This window comes from Myotis yumanensis, unplaced genomic scaffold (genome assembly GCF_028538775.1).
Source record: "Myotis yumanensis isolate MYYU_CA2020_CCGP unplaced genomic scaffold, mMyoYum1.0.hap1 SCAF_9, whole genome shotgun sequence".
NCBI lineage: Eukaryota > Metazoa > Chordata > Mammalia > Chiroptera > Vespertilionidae > Myotis > Myotis yumanensis.
The window spans coordinates 24,689,309-24,714,906 of NW_027223760.1; the positions used below are offsets into that span (position 1 = coordinate 24,689,309).

Genomic DNA, 25,598 nt, shown 5'->3' on the forward strand with positions numbered 1-25,598 from the left:
CCAGGTTTGATGAATGTTTTCAACACTGCTTTGTGAATAGTGATCTGCTGAACAATTGCAATTGTAGAATTGTTGTATGTAATGTACATATGGAGAAAGAATGTATTTTGTTCATTTTCTTAATAAAAAGTTATATATGGACACTACAAGTTGTCTCTTGTTTGCTAAGACTACTTTTGAAGTCAACTTGTAAAATGTTTATGTACTTTGCAGTTACATTTTTTTTCCTCAAAAAGGTTTTATCCGGGCTTCCAAAGAGGATAATGATACACAGTGTAGAAGGGCCTTTGGCACGAAGTTTCTGGGGAGGTTTTCATTTTTAAAGAACTGTAAATTCATCAAGTGAGGTTTTTTAATCTGTTAATGAACAGTTCAATTTTATGTTTTATATATTTCTTTAAGGGAAACACATGTATAGGTTAGGAACTGGAAGAAAAAACTGACTTGAAATAGAAGATCAATGATAGAAAAGATAGTAGTAACAAAAGAGAACCACAGAGCTGAAGGTGTTGCAAAGTTTGGAAAAATTCTGGATCCCTGTCCACAGTGAAAGTGGTTGAGCCTTGAAAAAAATAAACTCAGAATTATGCCGAAGAAATGGATCTCAAGAACAAGGAAGCATGCACTTGGCCCTTTACATCTGATCTGTTTTACATTTTCTTGGCTTAGTCCTACATTTTGCAGTGAATTAGTTGGTCAACTGATTTTACTCAAAATAATTTATTTTCTCAATTTACACATCAAATCCATCTTGCTTTATCACTTTCATTTTTTTAAAAATACATTTTATTGATTTTTTTAAAGAGAGGAAGGGAGAGGGATAGAGAGTTAGAAACATCGATCAGCTGCCTCCCGCACACCCCCTACTGGGGATGTGACCGCAACCAAGGTACATGCCCTTGACCGGAATCGAACCTGGGACCCTTCAGTCTGCAGGCCAACACTCTATCCACTGGGCCAAACCGGCTAGCGTTCACTTTCATTTCTTGAGTGTGCTTTGAGCATGGGTCGTAGGTGATATTTGTTTTCAAAACAGGAAACCTGAGGTGATCAGGCAAGAAATTAACTCAAAAGGATGGAAATGTGGGATACAGTCTCCTCTCAATACATTTGTCTTCTGGTGGGAAGTCAGCAATAAGCAAAGAGGGCTTTGTGTTGAATTCCGTGTGATACCAGCTGCTCCCACCTTGGGGTGGAGACCTACCTGGATTGGAAGTGCTACCTCAGGAGCTTCGTTACCTGAGGAGCTGATCAGGCATCTACTAGGGAAATGCCAGTGTGTGCCCTGCAGCCACAGAGTTCATAGGAATTTGAATTTTTTTTTTTTCTGTAGATGAAGGCAGTATTTTTTTTACCACTAACCCTTCCGATTTGGAGGGTGCTGTGTGAAAGGCTGATGGCTATCCTGAAGCCCACGATAGTCCTGGCATAGCCTTAAATACTAGTTGGTTACATTCCTGCTTTTCTTCAGCACCACACAGCATGCACATTCTCCTTTCCTTTTACATATCTTGGAAGGAGAGAAGATATGTGGACCCACGTACCGCGTGGTTCAGGGTTCGGGATCTGGAGAAGGGGCCGCATGCAAATGAAAGAGATGAGACAAGAAGTAATTTGGAAATATTGGGGGCCAGGCGGAAAGCCCAGTGCAAGAGAAAAGACTTCCACTGGTGTCCAAGCCTAGCCAACCTTTTATTCAATTTTGGATACACATCTAGCTCTTAGGTAATTGTGGTAATAGACAGGCTATCTTAAAGGTCAGTAAATATTAGAAAGATTTACTCTGAGACTATTTGGTCAGGAAATAGCTTGAGCCCCCATTGTCTGGACTAAACAATTGGTGCATAGCTCTGGCCCTTGCCAGGGGCTCAAGGTTCACCAGCCTTCCGGGATCCTTGTTTACACTTCTGTGATAGTGAAGACAATGGGTGGCTTCCTGCAAAAAGGAAGAGGAGAGTCGGCTTTCTGTGGCTTAGGGAAGGTGGGCTGGAGAGCATGGTGCTTGGACTAGCCCATCGCCGTTGCTCTGAAGCTTCTCATATTCCCAGGGACTTCCTCCCTCGGCTTTCACTTGGGAAAAGCAAAGCCATCAGTTCTATCTAGAAATATTCTTCCGAGGAAGAGACAAGCTGTAGGAAGAGGTGACCAGTCTCCTGCTGTGCTGCTAAATTCTGATGGTTGGCAAACCCCAAGAGGGGAGATTAGGACACTGGTGATGTCTATTGCATCGAATGTACAGCTGCCCTCTGACCGTGGGCCACGGGAATGGGTAGCCAGGGCAGGAGTCAGCAACCGAGGTTTATTTCCAGATCGGGCATAGTCTCAACTTCTCTGCCTCACTTTCTCATCTCTTAAGTATATGTTGGCAGCAGATCTTGTTTGCCAGGATCCCATTGACTCTTTAATCTGTAACATGCCAAGGTCCTTGAAAAAAACAAGCTATGTCAGTATTCATCACTAGTGTTAACTATAATAGCCAGTCCTATTCTTCACTCTTCACTTTGGGGTCCAGAAGAAAGGATGGGGGAGACTGAGTAACAAAGAGGCATAACAAATAAGAAATGACAACAGAGTGGCTCTGGGTTGGCAGGGCAGAGAGGAGGGTGAAGGACCTATTCAGGAAGAGAATGGAGTCTTAGGTCTAAATTGCAGCCAGCAATAAACTATGAGTCACCCTCTTCTTAGAACAGTGTGCCTCCAGCATGGCCCAGGGGCTTGGCAAGGTCCTGGTACTTGTATTCCTTTCTGTATCCTTGGCACACTCTTGAAGTTAACCTCACAATACCCCTGGCCCAACTCTGGTCCACCCGTAAGAGTGTTCACTGCCTTTCAGAACCCCCACATAAAATCATATTGTAGCCGCGGTTGCATTCTAGAAATGTACTCTGTTATTGGGGCTCAAGCATTCATGTGGTATTGAAAAAGGAATGTAGGACTGAGAGAAAAGTTGTAGATTCAAGGCCTAGCACTGCCATTTAAACACCTGCCTGTGAAACCGCAGAGAGAATCCGTAATCTCTGTACCTAATTTCCCTATTGGTAGTGGTGATAGTTCCTAAATAAGAGATGTAAAAGTGTTGTAAACTGTAAGATGTTAGGCAAATGGGAGCGATTGTATAGCAAGTATGAACGTGGACCAGATCCACGTTCCCCTCTGGAAGCTGGGACTGATAGTTCTTCCCTGCCGCACGGACACACAGGTAGGTCACACCACCTACAGGGAGAGAATCGAGGCATCTTCGAGTGATGAAGGACAGGTAGAGGCTTCTTATGACAATAGATCAGCGGTTCTCAACCTGTGGGTCGCGACCCCTTTGGGGGTTGAAGGACCCTTTTACAGGGGTCGCCTAAGACCATCAGAAAACACATATATAATTACATATTGTTTTTGTGATTAATCACTAGGCTTTAATTATGTTCAATTTGTAACAATGAAATTGGGGGTCACCACAACATGAGGAACTGTATTAAAGGGTCGTGGCATTAGGAAGGTTGAGAACCACTGCAATAGATCCTTTTGTGGGCAGGAACAGGACCAGGGCAGAACTTCTGTTTATTTTTTTATTATTTTTTATTTATTTTTTTTTAAATATATTTTATCGATTTCTCACAGAGAGGAAGGGAGAGGGACAGAGAGTCAGAAACATCGATGAGAGAGAAACATCGATCGGCTGCCTCCTGCACATCTCCCACTGGGGATGTGCTCGCAACCAAGGTACATGCTCTTGACCGGAATCGAACCTGGGACCCTTCAGTCCGCAGGCCAACGCTCTACCCACTGAGCCAAACCGGTTAGGGCCTGTTTATTTTATTTTATTTTTTTAAAATACTTTTGTCTCCATCGGTGTTTTCATACCTGATCAGGGTGTGGTGCTGGGTGGTTCACAATTGTGTCTGCCGCAGAAGCTGAGGGAAGAGGTGAAAGTGAGAAAGCAGTGCTGTGAGGGGCAGAGGCCTTTCCTGCTGAGACTAGAGCAGCCGGCGACGCCGTCCCCTCCAGGACCCCTCGCTTCCCTCCCTCCCTGTCAGCTCCCCTCCTCTCTCTGGGCCCAGATGCCCAGCCGGGGTCTCTGCACTTGCAGCAGGTGCGCAAGTGAAGAAGGCGAGCCAATCGGAGCACAACACTGGGACCAAACCGGCTTACACAAAAGCACTTTAATGGATAGTATACAGTTTTCAAAAATATATTTTTGTAAGAAAATGGCAATAATTAAGTATAGCCTTTACAAAGAAGTTTCTCAGTAAATTCCAGTGTACTTCAGACCCCTGTCCACCAAGACAGCCTCCTGGGCAAACGGTTTAACATCCACTAGTAACAGAAAGACCCACATCCAATAGCGACCCCCTCTTCTCCCTCAGTGTCGGGGTTGCACCAGGCCTGCGTGAATCTGCCTTTCCTCGTCTTGTTCCCTTTGATCCTTGATCCGCTAGTAGCAGGTGCATATGTAACAGCTCATTCCAAGCTGTTTTCTTGACAAAAGGATTGTTCATTTAAGTCTTAGACCTGAATAACTAGGAGAAAGTGTAGAAGACCAGTAAGGTTCCTATTGCTGCCTTGCTGCAGGGCAGGATGGAGAAGGGAATTCTGTCCTTTGGGGAGGGGGGCAGGGCCTGTGCTCGATTAGCAGTCCTGAATTTAGGGGTTCTCTCTGGGGCACACAGCATCGGGCAGGCTTCCAACGCAGGTTTTAATCCTGTTTCTGTCACTAACTATGTGACTTGGGCCACATCACTGGGCTCCAGGTTTTCTGTTTAAGATAAAAACAAGATTGGACTAGGTCTCTACAACCCCCTTCCTGTGACTGGTGTGTCACTTCCCAGCCAGGGTAGCCCTCACTGTACAGGCTGGACTCTGTGGGGAGTGTGAGGATCGAGTTTCAAATGAAAATGCCCAAAGCCAGACAAACACTGTGTCATCAGCCTGTCTTCTATTTCGTTTTTCATTCAAGAGGCATCATTTCTAGTAAAACAGACGTCTACATTCCTGTTCAGAGAAAAAAGCCAGCTCTTACAAATGTTTTTCCAGAGAATACTCACTTACAGCAGTGCTGGGTGAATTAACGTGGCCGTTTTATATACATTACCGAAATATCTATATCAGCTTGAACTCGTTTTTCAAAGTTTCTCCAGCATATTGTCCAAAAGGATAAAGCTCAGAAGTAGCTTAAATAAACTTTCTGCCAGCTTTCCTGGCAAGAGGGGGGAAAGGAATCTGTCTAGATTAAACCCGTATTCTCTCTCACGATTCCAGAATATTCTGTTCGTCCTTCCAAAGCTTTGCCGCTTCTCTCGCTTTCATGGCAGCACACTTTTCACGGGGTTTGTCCAATCGTCAGATCCGAGGCTTCTGGCCTTTTACTCGGCTCAGGGGAGCCAGTGTGTCACAGCAGGAAAGAGTGTATAACCTCTCGGTGGGTACCACCTGCTTACAGTCAGCTGTAAGCGTGCTCCTCTCCTCAGCCCAGGACCTGGCTTCCCGACAGCAGTCAGAGCCCAGGAAGGAGACGGGAAGGCCTTTATGGGTGCACGGCCGTGTGGCCTTGACATAGATGTCTAGTGGCAAGAGCAAGCCAAGGCAAGGGATTGGACTTGGAATTTGCCCCAAAGGCTGGAGAACACACTTTGGATGCACCAAACGAAGGAGCCTCTGGACCAGCCCAAAGCGTCTCAGCTTCTTGGGCAGAGCCAGTCATTCCTCTGGACCAAGCTTTGCCAAGCTTCATCGCTCCCCACCCCCACCCAGGCCTGGGGGAGTGGCTTTGGCCAATTTTCAGACATATTTGCTGTCTCTGAAGGCCGGGCCGGGGAAACACGACCCAGAATCGGCAAAGGAGGAGAATCCTGGCCCCTCCCACAGTGGCCATGACAGACCCGCTGGGTAGGAAGAACCAAACACGGGGCAGAAAGGAAGCAAACGTCTCTTCCCAGCATGACAAGATTTCCTCTTTTCCCCAAACCGGCATCGTTCTCCCTCCTGCCAACTCCACACACTAGAGGATCAGGGCAGATGATCTGGGATCCTTGTTGGCCTCGCATTTCTCTAGCTCTTGGGAAAGCCATTGGGGCCCCAACTTGAACCCCCAGGCCGAAGGGCTAAAGGCTATGACGAAGGAACCGGGCAGCCGGGGAAGGACGTAGAGCTTCCCCCTCAGCTCTTACCCTTTAAAACAAAGAACCTAGCCCAAAGCAGAGCCATGGCAGGGCCTGCCTCTAGGTTCTGGAGTCCTGGCTTTTTCTCATTCTCCTGAACAGTTCTGCCCATCTTCCTGGCTGGTTCCAGGGAATTTAGGCCCAGGAACAAGAAACCTTGGGCAAAGTTCAAAACTCCACACAGGATTCTCTCTTCTCGGAAAGTCAGATTAAGCCTCACTCTGCCCAGTCCTCAGGCGCCGTCTCCATGGCACTAACTGCTGAGCTCCCCCAACATCCCTCCACTGAGAAATATGTTGCTTCCCTGAGATGCCGCCAGAAACTGCAGGACAACTGGGCAGCCCCCTAGGACCCGAGAAGAGGACACGGTTCCTAGGCAGAACAGCAAGGCCACTGGGAAGAGACAGACGCCCGGTCCCCCAGGCTGCCCCCTGCGCACCTTAAAACGCACACCGCACATTCCCTGGGGCTCAGGAGACTCCCAATCGGTGAGATTACCTGCCTGAGAGTCTCCCTATAAATTGAGCTTTGGCCTTGGGCAGTAGAGGGCTGGACTGAAAATCAAACCGACAGACACATCAAAATAACAAAACGCTCAGCAACTTGCAAAGTCCCTGAGTTTCCTATGACAGAGAGAGTAAGCCCATCCTCCTGGCTGTTTCACCCGATTGTCTCTTGAGGACACCTCTCCGCTGGCTGGGGACCCGGGAGGTCCTTCCTGAAGCTGCTCATTCACACTGGATCTCAGGGAAAGGGGGTCCCTAGCTTGGGTCTCACCCCATCTAATGAGCAGTAAACAAACTAGGTGGACATGGGAGGCCAAAAGAACACAGTTAGAGCCTGTGGTGATGGGCAGGACCCACCCCGGGAGGAAGGGCTTCCCCTGCTGCTCACTGTAGCAGACCCCTTAGCAGACTTCACTCACACTGGGAGTCCTGGGTGGGTTACGTCCCAACCTGCTAAGCAAAGGCTAAGAAACCAGAATTCAGAGCAAGAGGTTCAAGGTCATGAATGACTTGTGAGTCCCCGGGCACCAAGGCAGAGTGGGGATAAAAACGGAGTGAAGGGAGGGGGAGGAGCAACGGGATGGGAACACTGACAGACGAGGCTGGGGTAGGACCCTGCACCGGGGACACAGACTCTCAAGTAATCAGATCCCACTGAGACAGGACCTGGCCCTGCTCTCCCCTCTGCCCCAGCCGTGGACTGCAGCCTCACCCCTGCGCAGAGCAGCTCCGAAGGGAGGGCGGCGCTGATCTGAGCAGGTGGCAAGGTGGGGATGAGCACTGGGCTGAAGGAGTCTGTTTTCATCCTGACTCTGTCACCAAGTGGCTGTGTGATCTTGACCTTACCCTCCGTAGGCCTCGGTCATCTCGTCTGCGAAACGAAGGGATTCTACCAGATGATCCCTAAGGTCCCTCAGATGGCTTTTTCTTTTATTTCTCTTCCTCATCTTCCAGCAGCACTGAGCTCAGGCACTAGTGGGTTATTTTACAAGAGGAATCTAGACAGAATGTGATTTGTTCAGCTTGAAAAGGGAAATATTAAGGCTCTGTGGGGACTGGAGGGCGGGTCCCTCTGAGTCTGCTCACCCCCCACCCCCAGTCTTTCCCTCACGTGGGGAGGACTCTCCTCCCCTGTCCAGTTGGCACTTGAGGTGGTTCAGTCTGGAGCTCTGTGCCCTGTCGGCGGCGCCAGCAGACCTGATTAGAGGTGTGTGTCCTCCTCCTCATCCAGGTCATCCTTGATCAGGTTGTCCAGGGGGACGATCCAGCTGTCCCCCAGCTCCCCATTCAGGTTGACCACCTTTTTCTCCTGCATCTCTGATGAGGTCTCCATCACTTCCAGCGTTGGGTTGTCATGGTAACCATTCTCCACCGTCTGCAGCTCCTCTGTGAGTCGTTGCTAGAGTGGGGAAGAGGAGTGAAGAAGAAAGGTAATCTGTGGGGGCTATTACCCTTAACGTAACACAGGTACCCCTATAATCCAGGAACCCCCATTGGGCTAGTGTGAGCAGTAAGTGCTCTTGGAGGCCACCCTGACGACTGGCCTGCCTCAGGGCTAGCTGGACAAGGGCTTCCTCAAGTTCCCAGCTCACCTCACCTTCGCCCTGCTGACTTGTGTGAGTGGAAATGGACTTGGTTCTCCAAAGTCCTCCAAGTCTCTCCTCCGTTCCCTCCCCACAAACCTTACTCTCCAGGCGCCTGCCTCACCGCACTGCACTGCACTGGGAAGGAACTCACTTTATTCAGACGGGGGCTGAGGACCTCTCTAGGCGGAGCAAGGTGGGCCCAGCAGAGCGTACAGCCACCTCTGCTGCGGACAGTGGCCGTCCGGAGCCAGAGCTTATTCCATCTGACCCGAGATTCACCCTGGGTGCACAGTGGAGTCACCTGATCCAGAGATTGTTTCAAATGCCGTGTGGGGAGCTGGGCTTGGGGATCGTTTTAAAGCTCGCCCAGTGCGTAGCCAGGGCTGAGAACCAGAGTCCGGGTGGAAGCGGAATGATGGGAATCCCAGTGAGGTGAGTGGAAGAACTGGCTCGAAAGGCGTGCTACACCCCCCGACTTCAGTGACCCCTCAGAGCGGCTCCGCACGGTGGGTCTTCTCCCCACTGTGCAGATGAGAAACCTGGTGCTGAGACTATATGACTTGCTCGAGGTCACACAGACAAGAGCGACAGAGCTAGGGTTTAAACCAAGTCTTCCTGACTCCAAAGCCCACCTTCTTCCCTCCCACCATGCTGCCGCTTCAACTGTCCAGGAAAGTGTCCATTTCCTAGAAGGGCTGGTGTCTGCCAGGGTCCCCGGCCCACTCACTGACCTCTGCTACGGGAACGGTGGGGTGAGCGTCCCTGGCGAGGGGCAGGGGTGCTCACCTGGTCCTTCCTCTGAGAGAGGCGCTGGTGGCAGCAGCCGTACAGGGCTGCCACGAGGAGCAGGAAGGAGGCCATGCAGACGATGGTGATGATGAGGGGCATGCTGAACCGGTCCTCCGTCTCTTCCGGGGGTCCTTGGCCCCCCAGCTGCATGTCACTGACGCCCACCTGGCCAGGAGAGAGGAAGGTGTGTGGCAGAGAACAGGTCCCAGGCCTCCTCTCTCTGAATTCCCACTCATTCAGGAGGTCGTCTGCTCAGGGTGGGGCCTAAGACACCGCCCTGCTGACCCCTCTCTCGTCCTCCTGTCTTCTAGATCAGTGATGGCGAACCTATGACACACGTGTCAGAGGTGACACGCGAACTCATTTTTTGTGGTTGATTTTTCTTTGTTAAATGGTATTTAAATATATAAAATAAATATCAAAAATATAAGTCTTTGTTTTACTATGGTTGCAAAGATCAAAAAATTTCTATATGTGACACGGCACCAGAGTTAAGTTAGGGTTTTTCAAAATGCTGACACGCCGAGCTCAAAAGGTTCGCCATCACTGTTCTAGATGCTTGCAAACTAGAGGTGCCTCTACAATGAGAGAGATGCTGTGAGGGACCGGCTCCTGGGCCCTCGGTCCCAGCATGTGGGAGGACCACTTACCTCTTTCAGGTCATCCCATCTTTCTTTCAGCAGCTCATAGAGGTCCTTGGGCAGGAGAGTGGCTGTGGGGGGGAGAGATGCTGCCTCAGTGGTCTGGCTCAGTGATCTGGTGAGGGACAGACGGGGCCCCACCAGGAGGACATGCCGTATCCCCACCTCCTGAGCGGCCTGGGAGGGGACCTCTGGGGCGGCCTGGGAGGGGGACGGCTTGACGATTCTTAAGGAACTGAGGGAGCACCGGCGCTGACCCATCTCCAGGGCTCCTGAGCTGTCACCCCTCCTGCCCCATCCCCCACCCACAAAGGGCTCAGCCCCTCCTTGCCCCCAACTCACTCTGGAAAGTGATGTCTTTGATTGCCACGGCCTGGACTTCTAGAGCAGGCACCACATGTATATGGCACTGATCTTGACCAGGGTTGAAGGTGGCCTTTGCTGCTCGGCACAGAAGTGTAACCAGCTTGTCATCCAGAAGGCTCCCGGGGCCCCCCGCCTGGAGTGGGAGACCACAGGTGAGTCCGTAGGGAGCCTACAGCAGCCCAGGTGTGGGGCTGCCCTTCGGAAGCACAAACCTGTTTCCCTCTCCAGCCTCAACTGGGGCCATTCCCCGGCCGGCCAGGAGTTAGGAGATCTGTGCTGTTCGGCAGGACAGACCCTGCCCTCCACGCCCCGTGCACCTCTCTGCCGCCAGTCCCCCACCCTGTTTATCTTGTCCATGTGGAACAAGGCCTTTCACCCTAATGCCCTTCATCATCTCTCTCCTTAGAAGGGGCTAGAGGAGGTACGGCCACTCCTCCCCCCGGGGGAAAGACCAGTTCTCTCTGAGCTTCTCTCCAGCCTTGACGCCCAGTTCAGAGACCTCAGCAGAGGAAGCCATAGCTCTCATGAGGTTCAGGGTTATCTACCCCAGAATTGAAACATGTGCCTATTCCCTGGGCTAAGACCCTCTGGAGCCATCAGCAGGCTGACAGCATGAAAGGCGGGGCCATCACTGAACAGGGAACTGGGGAGTACCTTGAAGATGCAGAAGGGGACATCTCGGAAGGGGGCTTTCTATATTCCTAGGGAGACAGCCCGGCTGACATGCCTTAGGGCAGAGGGTGAAGAAGCAAAGTGTGGCAGCTTTTGCCCAGTCCTGTGTGGGGAGCCGGCACGGCCATGGCATACTCAGCACCAGGGCGCCCTATGTGCCACACCAGCCCAGCCTGGTTCAGTGACCCTGAGTAGGGGGGTGAAAGGATTGAGAAAAGACAGACAAGAGAATAAAAGCTGGGCCTCGGTGGGACGCTGCTCCCTGATGAGGAGACAACGCCCACAAGCCGTGTCTTTATTTTACAGCAGATGCCACGAGGCAAAGCAAAGGCGTGATCATGTTGTTTACAGCATTCTCGTGAGCTCCAACCTCACTCAACTACATGCACCCGAACTCTACCACAAGGCACGTGGGGCTACGTGTTCGGACCATAGATTCAAGCTTACAACCACAGCCGTTGGCTATGATTGTGCTGGGAGGGCGCTGCCCTCCAGCTGGGACTTGCACGTGGCAATGAGAGGACCCTGTCCTTTAATTAGTCCGAAGCTTGAACCTGGCCAAACACCGCAACCGCGCCCCACAGGCCTGTCATGCCATCTAGAGGCACTGAGCTGGTGTTTCTCTGACCTGGTTTTGGAATAAGGGACCGAGATGAAGAAAGGACTCTTGGTTTGGCTTACCTCAGGAACCCCCAAACCAACTGCTGGGTTTCGACTGGAATTTCTTAGGCTTACTAATTCCCCAGCCTGACACCAGGTAAGGATCCAGGCTTTCCACCTGCCTTTGACAGCAACGAGGGGAAATGCTTCTCACACCCAGAGACAGCCTGCCAACAAGGAGATTCCTGCCTGGTCCTGTACGCCCAACCTCAGGGGAACACTGCTCCCCTTTCTAAACTCTCGTCTGAATGTATGCTTTTTTTTATTTTATTGGTTTTATTTTTTTAAATTTTGTTTTATTGCTTAAAGGATTACAAAGCTTTTGTAAAGTTCACTTGGAAATCGCCAGCAAAATGGGCGCCCAAAAGGAAACAACTGCAGAAAGTACAGGCGCTATTAAAGTGCTGCGAACCCAAGTTCTCGGTTCTTTAGAAATTATGTTCTGTCCTAGTTCCTAGGGGTGTTCGCAAAAACAAGCACTGACCAGGAGAGGGCAGCAGTGAGCCACCCATCACCTGCACTCGCAGGGCTCAGCCACTTACTGGTCGGTGCTGAGTAAAACCCTTGGAGAGACTGGCGGCCTGAGGGCACACAAGGCTACACTCTGGCCTCCATGCCACCGCCTCCAGTGCACACAGGCACCACTCCGCGTGGGAGAACGACTGGGCAATGGCTCTCTGATGCTCAGGAGCTCTGCTCCGCAGGTTAGAGGAAGATTCTCTCTGGTTTTTGTGAGGCCATGGACCAGGAAACAGAAAACCAGACGATAGGAACAAGGCGAGTTAGCAGACTAAGCTTCTCATTTTTACTCGAGGCCTCTGAAGCCCACAGAGATAGACTAACCGTTACCCGAGCTAGAGGCAAACAAGAACTAGGACTGGGGTTTCCCGATGCTCAGAGCATGTGAACAGCTGCGCAGTGAAAGCCCAGGACACCTGGTGCTCCTGGCCCTGCTGCAGCCCTGGGGGTGGGGCTTCACGTAGCGGCACCTGAACCCCATTTCCTCCCGCTATAAGACGGGATGGGGCTACTTCCTAACAGGACAAAACAAGGCCAGGAAAGTGAACACGTCTCAGCCCCTTTTCCGAAGGAACTTCGTTCCCACCTCCCTTCACCCTGCTGCTGCTGCTGAGCTGCACTTGGGGGTGAGAATCGGGGTGGGCTCGGGTTAGCGAGGCACTCACACAGAGGCTGGTTTTCGTGAGGTTCAGGATGAGCATCTTCTCATTCAGCCTTTCCGGAGGATCACATTTTACCTGTAAGAAGCCACTGGATTAAGGTTCAGGCTGAGACAGACAGGACCTCGTCTTTGACTCCTCCCCTCCTCCCCCTGGGTGGGTGAGACCAAGGAGTTCTGGCTCCGGGAGCGTGGCTGGGCCAGAGTGTCAGAACCAGGTGTGTCCCGCCCGTCTAAGCCAGCGCCTAGCAAAGCCAGGAGGGAGCAGGGCCATTGGATGGCTGTTCCTGCTGCCCTAGCCAGGGGCCCGGGGCTGAAGGGAAGAGGAGAAATGCTCTTCCCGGAGAGAGCCCCGTCTCCCCACCCGGGTCCGGGCTCTCTGCGGCCCATCCCTGCCGGACTTACCCTCTCATTCCCAGGAGCGGAGGGGGAAGAAGGGATGCTGGAGTCTTGGGGGGCAGTTGGAGCCAGCGGAGTGCTGGAGCCTGTGGGTCCCCCAGGAGGCGTGGCCGCGGGTCCTGATGAAGCTGCTGCCGGCCGCAGGGGCTCAGACGTAGAGGCCCCAGGAGAGGGCCCAGCGACGGAGGAAAGGGTCCCCGTGATGGCTGGCACATTGCTGGAGATGGGTTGTTTTCCTTGTGAGGTAGCCAATGGAGCTGTAATTGGGAAAACACAAAGGTCGTGAGAAAAGATGAGTGGTACCTTTAAGAGAAAAGGCCAGCCTTTCTTGTTCTTAGTTTCATCGGGTCCTTTGGTCTTATCCCCCCACCTCCACCCCACCCCCAGCCCACCTGGACTGCAAGCAGGAGTAAGCAAACCAGGAGGAAGAAAAAGCAGAGGGCAATTCCTGCAACCTGGTGCAGGGTGGGTTGGACGGGAGGAGCCCGCGTGAGAACAAGAGGAAAGGAGTAACAACAATGACAGTGACATCAGCAGCAACAGCTAACACGCACTGAGGCGCTGACTTCCTGGAGGGACTGTCCTAAGTGCCTCAAAGGTACTTTCTTAGTGGATCCTCACAACGACGCTAGGAGGCAGGCACCATGATTACCAGCTCGGAGGTTTGCCTAATGTCCTATGCTAACAAGTGGCCGAGCCAGGATTTGAATCCAGCCGCACCGGATGCAGAGCCCTTGCTCTTACAGCAGGATTCGACCACCCTCTCCTGGCGTGGCAGTCTGTCACCTCGGTAAGCACCTGGCTACCTGGGGGAAGCTTGAAAATGCAGATCCTGAGGCTTGCACTCAGAAGTTCTGATGCAATACCTCTGACATGTCATGACCTTGAGGTTCATGACCCATCAGTGAGTTCCAAAATTAATTTACTGGGTTAAGACCAGCACTGAAAAAGAAAGAGGAAATGGAATGAACTAGGAAATATCAGGGTGTGGTGCATCCGGTAAGCATAAGCCCTGATTAGTGAAAACTTGTATCAGTTATGTGTGCATTACATGCATTTTACATGTGTGTGCCCTGCATCGCGGTGTAAAACCAACATGTATTCCTTACAGACTGCCGTCAAACACACGAGAAAGACTGCTCTGGAGGATTTCTATTAACACCTCGCCACTGCCAGCCACGAGTCTCGCCCACGAGCAGACGGTTGGCTTGTGTCTGTGCTCAGCCGGGCAGGGCACAACATCGACGCTCAGAACACACCGGGCTGAGTGAAGGTGGCATGTCTTTAACAATGTTTAACCCTGAGCATGGATCTCCATCTTCCAGCTGAGCAACTGCATAGATTCTGAGTATTTAAGTCTCTTGCCCTGCCCGGATGGCTCAGTAGGTTGGAGCATCATCCCATACACCAAAAGGTTGCAGGTTCGATCCCCAACTGGGGTGCATACCGGAGACAACTGATCTATGTTTCTCTCTCTCTCTCTCGTCGATGGCCTTCTCTCTCTCTCTTTCTCTGCCTCCCTCCCTCCCCTTCCTCTCTCTCTAAAAACCAATAAAAAAAAAAATCCTCGGCTGAGAATTAAAAAAATGAAAAATAAATAAAAGTTTCTTCTTGCTTGAAAATAAAAGGCATTACTTACCTGGTGGGGTAGGTGTCCCCTGAGATGTGCCTGCAACCCCCGTCGGTGTGGTGCCTGGGCTACCGGGAGCCGTCGTCATTTTGTTTGGCCCCTCAGGAGAGCTCCCTGGGGGACACTGAATCCCAGGGCCCGGGGTCAGTGGTCGAGTGCTTGAGGTGGTCAAGGAAGGACCAGCAGAAGTGGAACCTGTGGTGCTAACCACATGTGCAAGTTGAGTGGTCGCCTGAAGTCCTTTCTCCGTGGTCATGATGTTCGTAGTAACACTACTTGGGGTCCCAGCTTGAGCTGTAGTTTTCATTTCTTTCGGGGTGCTTGTGGGTTCTGTCTTGGGCTTCATCGTCGGGGCAGCCGTTGGGACAGGTGCAGTCTGGCCTGAACCCGCGGGGGTGGTAGTGCCGCCTGAGTCTGCTTTCGTATCTCCGCCACTGGATGCTGTTGTTGCGCTTTGCGTGGCTGGGGCTGGAGCCACCCCTGAGCCACTGGGTGATGTGCTCTGATCCGGTGCTTTGGCTGTGCTTTGTGTGACTGTGGTTGCAACCAGGCTTGTCTTGCCTGTGGTTGTAGGTGTGGCTGTGGTCGTGGCGCCTGTTCACAAAGACAACACAGAACGAGTTAGGGTGTTAGCTGGCAGTGTTCTCTGCCCTTTTCCCCAGCTTCCCCAGGACCCAGGGGCCTTGCTCTGTCTCTGCCATCTGCCTCCCTGAAGGCCTGGCCCTTGACGTGCCCAGATTTTTCTGAGGTTCAAGAAGCCTCTCATGGAGAGACAGAGAGTGAAGCAAAGTCAAGGGAAACTCTGCCGAATGAAAGGCGGGGCCAGCTAGTCCTGCTGCATGTGGAGCCCACCGTGGACTCCCTGCCCTCCCCATCGGCCCCATGCACGTGCCCTTGAAGTTTTCAATCTGCCCCCACAGACCCAGGCCGCGGGGTCACTGGGCCTCCTTCCCCAGCTCCCAGGCACATGACCCTGAGGAGACCCAACAGACTCCTGCTTGTTGAAAGGTCCTGTTCTAAGCAGGAGAGAGACATGCCTGTTCTCAGGGCCGTGCAATCTGGAGGGAGAAACTGACAATCAAGCGAACATGACAAATGACTACTGAAGAGTAACAATGAGACCCAGAAGGAGGGACAGTGCAGTGTGTGTGGACTGCTTAGCGCGGTAGCTTAACCTTGTCAGGGGATCGGGGAATGAAGATCCTCTACTTGTTTGTTTAACAAATTATTTATTGAGGGAGCCCTTCGATGACGGGTTCTCTGTTGGGCCCTGGGATGCAACGATGAATAAAACATAATCCATAGCCTCAGGAAGCTTCCATCCCAGTGAATAAGGCAGCGATTAAACAAGTAGACAGAACTTCGGAATCTCGGATTCTTGTGGCATGAACAAGGAAATGATACAGAGAACGCGGCGGAGCTGTTTAGACAGAGCGCTAAGGAAAGGAGCTCAGAGGTGACTGTTAAGCTGAGACTCAAAGGATAACAAGGAGAAGGCTGTGTGGGGAAATGGGAGGAAAGTATACCCAGTGGCAGTCATTGGATTGAAGGCCCACCTTGACTACATCTGCAAAGGCTATTTCCAAATAAGGTCACATTCCCAGGTACCAGGTATTGGGAATTAGGACTCAAACACAATTGAACCTTCTGATCTGCTCCCCCAACCCCACTTATTCCATTATAAAAACCAGGGTTCTTAGAAGTCAACTCTGCTTTAAGCAGAAAATGAATTTATTAAAAAGATAATGAGTTAGTTAACGAAACCACTTGAGATGGCTGAAGAATGAGGCTTAAGTCAGAAACTGCACCCAGAACTCTTCTCCTGAACGTGGCTGGTGAGGACACCACTTCCACCAGCACTGAGCATGGCTGGCTTCAGTTTGCAGCCCTGACACCATTAGTGCTAGGTACCGACGAGAGAGCTCAGTCTTCAGGGATGCCATCAGTGAGAGCTTCCTCATTTTCTGTTATGCCTGTGTGTTAAGATACTGGGAGGCACCACAGGGGGTCCCTGGGCTCCATCCACTCTCCCCACTGCTACATTATGTCACCACATGTAGGATTCATAGTAAGATGAATACACCTTGTAAGGTTTAAGGCTCCTAATTTGCCCTGAATGAATTCCTGGGTGACGCCGTGTGCTCTGTGGAATATCATCATGGTGACTAAGGCACTCTATACGTCCATGCCTCGTGTTGCTGACAGAACATGGCATCTGGGAAAACATACTCAGATTGAGACGTGTCTGTTTTAGCTGCCTCCCTACTCTCTCCTGCTTAGAGACATCACGGCCACTTGTTCATGAGCCCACAGAGCAATCATTATTAGGTGGAGGCAGAAAGAAACTTACTGAGGGGCACAACGGGTCATCTTGTTCACCTGATTATCGAGAGTGAGAAAAAAAAATCCTCCAGTTCTATCCCAAGAAGTCCACCCATATGACTCTTCCGTAAAACTCCTTGCACCAATCCTCCATTCACTATCCTAAGTTCCTAAACACCTATCAAAAAATCATTAGTTATTACCTATAAATTTGGTCAGATCCTCACCTCAGTGTAGCTTACCTTCAATTAAAAAACAAACAAACCATGAAATATACTATTCAAAGTCCTGCCCATTGGAAGAACTTTTTACACTATCCTTCAGAGTCTCCCCTAAATTGGGCCTTTATCCCACAGCTGTCCACTCTTGCCAGGTCCTAGCATATTACATACATCAACAAAACTTTCTCTTTCTCAGACAACTGATCACGGGGAACTACTTTTCTTTGAGACTTTCAGGTATGAGTTGAGGGAAGGTGGCAGTGTGGCAGGAACAGACGGGCTGAGGGTGTGGCCACCTTGTAATTTACACATATCTGTTTTAGGACCGGTTCAGGTCTGGTCCTTTATAGACTCTCCAACTTGATCATGGAAAGTTGCAAAATAAACCCAAAGAAAAATAGTAGGAATGAAGTAATAAAGGGAAAAGCAGAAATCAATGAAATAGAAACCAAAAGACAATAATAGCAAATATCAACAAAGCCAAAAATAGATATTTTAAATAACTAATAAAATAGTAAAGACTTTGGTGAAGTTGGTCAAAAGGAAAATAACCCAGAAGGCATAAATACAAAATATGAACTAGAATAACAGTTATTTATAGTATTGGCCATTATGAGCAAATGCTGATAAATTTGAAGCAGATGAGATGGGCAAGTTCCTAAGAAAAATACAACTTACCAGAGTAACTCAAGAAGAAATAGAAATCATAATTTGTCCTATATTCACAAAGAAATTAAATTGGTAGTTAAAATTCTCTCACAAAGAAACTCCAAGCCTCAATGCAAGGGCCAAATATTCTAACCTTACAAGAAATTTCTATAGCAGAGTTTGTTTTGCCTTAATATGTGTGTCTGTAAAAAGAATTCATTCATATGCAGTTGTCAATCAACAAAACATTAACAGTACAAACCAAGAAAAGAGACACATTTGGCTTCACCAGAATTAGGGACCCATGTTCATCAAAAGAAACCACAGGACTTCCAGTTTCAGCTAATAATGATAGCTGGGGAAAAACAAACAAACAAAACAACAACAACAAAACGAACAAACAAAAAAATAACATCGCTCCTACCCTTACAACAAGAAAAAAGCTGGAGAGACAGACAACTAACAACTCTTCTTGAACCTGTGGGAGAACTGAGGTCATGAGCAAACAGATACCCTGAAAGCTGAACGTTGGGGACAGGCAGCTGCGGGGAGAAATTGGACCTGAGCATTCGCTACCCAGGACAAAGTTAGGCAAGAACACTAAGCCTTTTTAATGAATTGGTCAAGGCTGCATGTGAGCTAGTGTGAAAGCGGGAAGCCCTGGGAGCTGCAGACATTGAAAGGTTCAAACCCTTTTTGGGTTTCCCCCCAGGAAACCTGCAGGCTCATCAGGAAGACTGGGAAGAACCTTGAGAAAGCTCCCCTGTGGGGGCTGGCTAGAGCAGGTCAATAGGAGCCACTGCTGAAACTCCATGTAGGCCGATATCTCCTCTGAGGGGAAAAACCCTTACTTTTCAGTGGAAGTCAACAAAATTCACAGCCTGAGGGCACTGGTGGGAGGAAACCGACAGCCACCAATGAAACGCTGCCCAATTTCATGTTCTCTATTTCTGCTAGGAAATCAAAGAATTAAACTGCAGGAGAAAGGCAGAGAAGTATAACCTGGAGGCAGTGGTGGAAACCCGTTGCAGCTGGGAAAGGGAACAGGAAAATAAAAGCGCTCTCTACCCCTGGAGAGGGCAGGAATGCGTGCTAAGTCCAGCTTCACTTCTAGAAAAGGCAAGAAGGCCACACCCTCGAGCCCGGGTTCCAGGGCCTGTGTAAGACTGACGTTACTCAGAGCATCGGCAGATGTCCTTCTTCCCCACCATTAACGCAAATGCTAGCAAGTGTGCAGTGAAAAGTGGAGCCGGGAGGGAGCTGGGAGAGACTCTCCCGGGAGCAAGAGAAAGGGAGACCTACAGCCAAGCAGGGAAACGAACCGGTACTATTCACAGGACTTGCAGCCTCTGCTGCAACAAGTCTTAAACCCGCCCAACTTCTTACCTAGAGGAGCGCAAACTTGCACACTGAAGACATAGCAGAAGAAAAGCCATGTGCGAGGCACTGATAATCTCTCTGTCTCCATGGCTTTGCCTATGCCAGTCATTTCACACAGATGGAATCACACAGGGAGTACAACTCATTTAATGACTAGCTTCTTTCCCTCGGTATAACGTTTGTTTTTGGTTTATCCATGAGCATGTCAGTTCTTTATTTCTTTTCATTGCTGAATGCTATTCCATTGTATGGATATACTACATTTGTTTATCCATTCATCAGCTGATGAACATCTGGGTTGTTTCAACTTTTCGGCTATTATGAATAATGCTGCTACACATTTGTGCACAAGTTTATGTGTGGACATAGGTTTTCATTTCTCTTGGGTGTATACCGAGCAGTGGAATTTCTGGGTTACTTAAGGTAAGTCTATATTGCCGAAACCGGTTTGGCTCAGTGGATAGAGCGTCAGCCTGCAGACTGAGAGGTCCCGGGTTTGATTCCGGTCAAGGGCATGTACCTGGGTTGCGGGCACATCCCCGGTGGGGGATGTGCAAGAGGCAGCTGATCAATGTTTCTAATTCTCTCTCTCTCTCCCTTCCTCTCTGTGAAAAATCAATAAAATATATTAAAAAAAAAAAAAAAAGATAAGTCTATATTTAGCATTTTGAGGAATTGCCAAACTGTTTTCCGAAGTGGCCGCACCATATTTATTACATACCCACCAGCAATATATATGAGGGGTCCAATTTCTCCACATCCTCCCCAACAATTGCTGTCATCTTTCTTTTTTGTTATAGCCATTTTAATGGACTATAATGTATCACCCATTGTGGTTTTAATTTGATTTTCCCTAATGACCCACTAAAATCCAGCAAGATATAAAAAGGCTAATACATCATGATCAAAGGAGGTTCATCTCATGGCTAGTTCAGTATTTAAAAACCAATCAATGCAATTCATCATATTGACAATAAAATAAGAAAAATCATATCATCTTATTATATTCACAAAATTCCTGACAAAATTCATCATTCATGGATGATAAAAAAAACCTCAGCAAACCAGGAATAGAAGGAAACTTTCCTAATCTGATAAATGATATCTCCAAGTAACCCTTCAGCCAACATCATAATTAATGTGGAGGGACTGAATGCTTTGCCCTTAAATTTGGGAACAAGGCAAGTCTACACTCTCTCATCACTCCTTTGAGCATTGTAAGAGAAGTCCTACCCAGCTCAATAAGAGAAAACTCACCTCTTAAAACTCAACAACAGCCTGGCCGGTGTGGCTCAGTGGTTGAGCATCCAACTAGGAACCAAGAGGTCATGGTTAGATTACCAGTCAGGGCATATGCTGGGTTGCAGGATCAAACCCCAGTAGGGGGCCTGCAGGAGGCAGCTGATCATTGATGTTTCTATCTCTCTATCTCTGTCCCTTCCCTTCTTTTCTCTCTAAAACAAAACAAAACAAAAAATGCCACACATTAAAAACACACACACAACATTCAACAATAAAAAGATAACTCAATTTTTGTTGTTGTTAATCCTCACCTGAGGATATTTTTCCCATTGATTTTTTTCCATTGCAGGGGCCAGGGAATGAACCTACAACACAGGTACGTGCCCTTGACCAGAATCAACACTGACTCTTCAGTACATGGACTGACGCTCTATCACTGAGCCACACCAGCCAGGGCAATAACCCAATTCTTTAAGAGGGCAAAAAATCTACAAGGAAAAGAAATCACCAAAGATATACAGCCTTGGCAGGTGTGGCTCAGTTGGTGGAGCGTGGTCCCATGCACCGAGAGGTCACTGGCTTGATTGCCAGTCAGGGTACATGGCCAGGCGGTGGGCTCTGTCCTGCAGTGGGCGTGCAGGAGGCAGCGGATCAATTTCATTGATGTTTCTCCCCCTTTTCCTTCCTCTCTCTAAGTATCAGTTTTTTTTAAAAAAGAAAAAAGATATACAGATGACAAACATGAAAAAATGTTCAACATCATTAGTCATTAGGTAAATACAAATTAAGCTATGATGCAATACCATTACACACCTATTAGAACTGCTAAAAACCAACTGACCATACCAAATATTCATCAAGAACTCTCACACATTGCCAGTGGGAATGCAAAATAGTATTGTCACTCTGCAAAAAGAGCTTAGCAGTCTATTTTAAAGTTAAGCATGGCCAAAACAGGTTTGGCTCAGTGGATAGAGCGTCGGCCTGCGGACTGAAGGGTCCCAGGTTCGATTCCGGTCAGGGGCATGTACCTGGGTTGTGGGCACATCCCCAGTGGGAGATGTGCAGGAGGCAGCTGATTGATGTTTCTCTCTCATCGATGTTTCTAACTCTCTATCTCTCTCCTTTCCTCTCTGTAAAAAAAAATCAATAAAATATATTTAAAAAAATAAATAAATAAAGTTAAGCATGTACCAGTAATTACCATATGACCCAGCAATTCCAGTCTCATTTATTTACACCCAAAACTGGAAACAACCAGGATGTCCTACAAGTGAATGAATAAACAAATCGTCATACACCCATACAATGCCTCCTTAGCAATAAAAAGCAATGAATGTAACATGGGTGAATCTTAAAAAGACATTTTAAATGAAAGAAGTCAAGGCTACATGTTTTATTCCATTTTTACGATATTATGGGAAAGGCAAAACTGTAGGGATAGAAAACAGATCAGTCGTTACCAGGGGTTGAGGGAGGGTGAGGATTAATTTCAGAACAATGGAACTGTTATAGATGGTATTGGGGTGATGGATACAAGAGTCTGCATTTGCAGAAACCCATAAGACAGTACACCTTAAAGAATTAACTCTAGTTAGTGCAAATTTAGAGGGGGGAAACCCTGGGATGTTCAGGAAATCCCAGGATGTAATCCCTGGAAGACACATCATCTTAACCAAATGATCAAGGATTTAGTGGAGGCTATGAAAATAAATTTTAGTTAGGTTACAAATGCATGTGACAGAACCTCGCTGGAGAGATGGGAAAGTTGACCAAAGCAACTGGAAATGGTATTCTGAATGGGTACCGTAAAGCTAAGACAAGGACTACATAAAAACAGTGCACTCTAAGTGGTAAATTTGTTTCTTACAAGGGTGTGGATTATCAACTTTAAATCTACTTTATGTGTATACCAGGGTTGGTCAAATCAGTAAATAAATGATGAATAACATGAGCCAGATTCTTCACTGTCAGAGGAGAAGCTACAAGTAAACTGGCGGGTGGGGAGGAAGCTGAATGAACCCTGAGAAGATACGATGTTAGAGGCAGAGAAGTCAGTACAAACTCATGTTCCTATATAAGTACACATACATACAAGTAGATAAATGTATAGGTCTGTGTGCGTACATGGATCAGTCCACAAACATATATCTCCTAGCTCTGTCCACTGAGAGGGTCTCAAAGTAGTGACAACCAGTAGCATCAAGTGTAACCCAGTCATTCTCCCACAAAAGGAGCCAGGGCTCCCTGGAGAAATGACCTGATCCTAGTGCTGATGGAGAGAAAATGTCAGATGAGCCTGGGACATCTTGTAATGCCAAGAAGTAAGTGCTGGGGGTGGGGTTGGGGGGAGTGGGCAAGTCCAAAAGACAAAGAGCTCCCAATGGCCAAACCCAGAACAATTTAAGTAACAAAATAAAAAAAATTTACATTGGAAGCAGAAGAATAAGATAATTATCTATGAGCCCATGCTGATAAATGATTGGATAAAAGAAATGGGACAGAAGAAATAAATCATCATTACAGAAAAATTCCAAAACCTCGATACTCTTCCCTCCTGCAGGAAAAACGCTCTTCACCACCTCCATCTGGATGTGGCCAGTCTTAGACTCTTCTAAAGAAGGACAGAAAGGGAAAACTAGTGACATTTTAGTGGAGAAACCTGGAAGACACATCATCTTAACCGAATGATCAAGGCTAACATCACCAATGGTAAGTCATGACTAGCCATAAGTCATCAGGTCCCTGATAAGGTCTTATTTCTGAAAAGACACAACCCCAATCTAACCATGAAAGAACACCAGACACGCCCAAATTAAAAGGCGTTCCACAAAATATCCAATCAGCACTCTTCAAAACTACTACGGTTTGGAATAATTAAGGACAGACGAAGAAACTGCCACACATTAAAAGAAAGACATGATTAAATGCAATGTCATATCCTGGAACAAAAGAGACCATTAGTGAAAATACTGGTAAAATATGAATGCTCTGTAGTTTATTTAGTTAAAAGTATTGTACCAGTGTTAATTTTTTAGTATTGATAAATGTACAGTGGTTATGTAAGATGTTAACATTAGGAGAAGCTGAAGGAAAGGTATATGAACTCTGGATCATCACTTCAATTTTTCTATAAATCTACAATTATTTAAAAACACAGGGCAGGAAAAAAAAAAAGAGAGAGACCAAAAGGGAAATAAAAAAGAAATCAGGAGAAAATAGTTGCAACATCTGTAGTCATAAAAGATTAGTATCTAAAAAATATTTTTTAAAAACTTCTATATGTAAGAAAACAACCCAATAGGAAAATAGACAAAAGAATCAAACAGGTATTTCACAGAAAAAAAGCAGAACTGATAGCCTATAAACATGTGGAAATGTTAGTAATTCAGGAAATGTCAAATCAAATAAGAATTATCACTTCATACACACCAGACTGTCAAGTGGTAGCAAAAGTAGAGTGGTGTAAATTGGCACAAGCACGTTGAAAATAGTATGACATTACCCAGTAAAGTGTAACACGCCCATAGCTTTCAATCTAGTTTTCATTTGTACCATTAGGCACTTACCCTGGGAAAATGCCTACATGTGTACATCAGGATGTGTTCATAAGAATGCCCCTAACAGGATTTTTGTATTGGCTCCATTTAGGTAACAAGCAAATGTTTATTAACAGTAACATGGATTTAAAAGTTATGATATATTCATATAATGGAATATACTAAACAACACTGAACAAAATCAGTGAATGTGTATTGTATTATATTTTTATTATATAACACATATATTATCATGAGTAAATCTAAAAATAATACTGACCGGTAAAAGCAAGAACAAGAATACTTATATGGTTACATTTATAGGGTTCAAAAATTGGCAAAACGACATACAATTTTTGAGATAGGAACAGAAAATATTACTAGAAGTTTACAGAATTTAATACTAAGTTTAGGATAACAGCTATTTCTGGGGAAAATAGGAAGATACAACAGGGCCTTCTGATTTATTGGTTTGATTGTTTTTGCAAAGAGGGAGACATCTGTGCTGACTGATGAAATCAGCAACACAGAAGTCCCTGGTGATCGGATCACTTACACTTTCAGTGGGATCAGTGCAGGGGGAGCCTGCCTGGAGCGGACTGACAGTGAGTGGGTGGTAGGGCAGTGGGCTCGTGTGTGTAGATCACTTATCAGAGGTTAGGCATGAAGAGGAGCAGAGAAATGTGGCAGTCCCTGGAGGAAGCTGGTCTAAAGCAAGCTTTGCTTTTTTGGAGGCAGGAGACACTAGAGCTGATAAAAATGCTCCTTTTGGTTTGTCCCAGCTCTATTGTCTCATCAAGTCTTTAAGATGCAGAAGAGGAGGCATGGGTTTGATCCAGAGCCCCCGGTGGAGGGAGTACCGGACTTCATCACAGGGTCAGGCACTTCCGCCTTTGAAACCCGAGGGAAGATGCACAGAGACAGGTAAGTGCATTTGCAGTTGGGGTAGTGAGACCTAAATTTCCATTTGACAGCTTCCGTTTTCTCAAGCAAGGCTAGATGAAATCTGCTGTACTCACATAAAGGACATCAGAGAGGAGGAGGAGTTATGAGGAAGGGAAAAGTATGAACACTCATGTTGGAAATGGGAAAGTAAGCCGATGAGGAGAGTGGTTCTCCAGTGGTAGCATCGGTCAGCTGGGGGCCTTGTTAAAGCACCAGCTGCCAACCCAGCCCCAGAGACCCCAGCCCCAGAGATCCCAGCCCCAGAGACCCCAGCCCCAGAGACCCCAACCCCAGAGACCCCAGCCCCAGAGACCCCAGCCCCAAGACTCCAGCCCCAGAGTTCCCCAGAGTTCCCGATTCAGCAGGCCTGGGATAGAGCACGAGAACTTGCATTTCTAGCAAGTTCCCAAGTGGTTCTGATGCTAATGGGCAGAGGACCACGCTTTGAGGATCACTGTGCTAGAGAAAAAAAGCATGACTGCCTCGTACTATTGGTGCCAAATTGAGGCACAGAATCATGAATTTAAAATGAATCCAGCCCTAGCTGGTTTGGCTCAGTGAATAGAGCGTCGGCCCGTGGACTGAAGGGTCCTGGGTTCGATTCCGGTCAAGGGCACATGCCTGGGTTGCTGGCTAAGTCCCCAGTGGGAGGCATGCAGGGGGCAGCCAATCAATGATTCTCTCTCATCATTGATGTTTCCATCTCTCTTTCCCTCGCCCTTTCTC

At 48.0% G+C, this 25,598-nt stretch overlaps 1 protein-coding gene across 1 annotated transcript in view; it reads right to left on the reverse strand.

Annotated features, from left to right (window-relative positions):
* Positions 1-4,139: 4,139 nt before the first annotated feature.
* The window catches only part of PODXL (podocalyxin like), a 44,711-nt gene continuing 23,252 nt past the window's right edge, over positions 4,140-25,598 (reverse strand). Inside the window, exons 2-8 of the mRNA XM_070423517.1 lie at positions 14,585-15,169; positions 12,952-13,202; positions 12,554-12,625; positions 10,014-10,170; positions 9,681-9,742; positions 9,028-9,195; positions 4,140-8,054 (exon numbers count right to left, since the gene is read on the reverse strand). Coding sequence (XP_070279618.1) covers positions 7,857-8,054; positions 9,028-9,195; positions 9,681-9,742; positions 10,014-10,170; positions 12,554-12,625; positions 12,952-13,202; positions 14,585-15,169 — 1,493 coding nt within the window. The 3' untranslated portion in view covers positions 4,140-7,856. The remainder of the gene's footprint in view (positions 8,055-9,027; positions 9,196-9,680; positions 9,743-10,013; positions 10,171-12,553; positions 12,626-12,951; positions 13,203-14,584; positions 15,170-25,598) is intronic.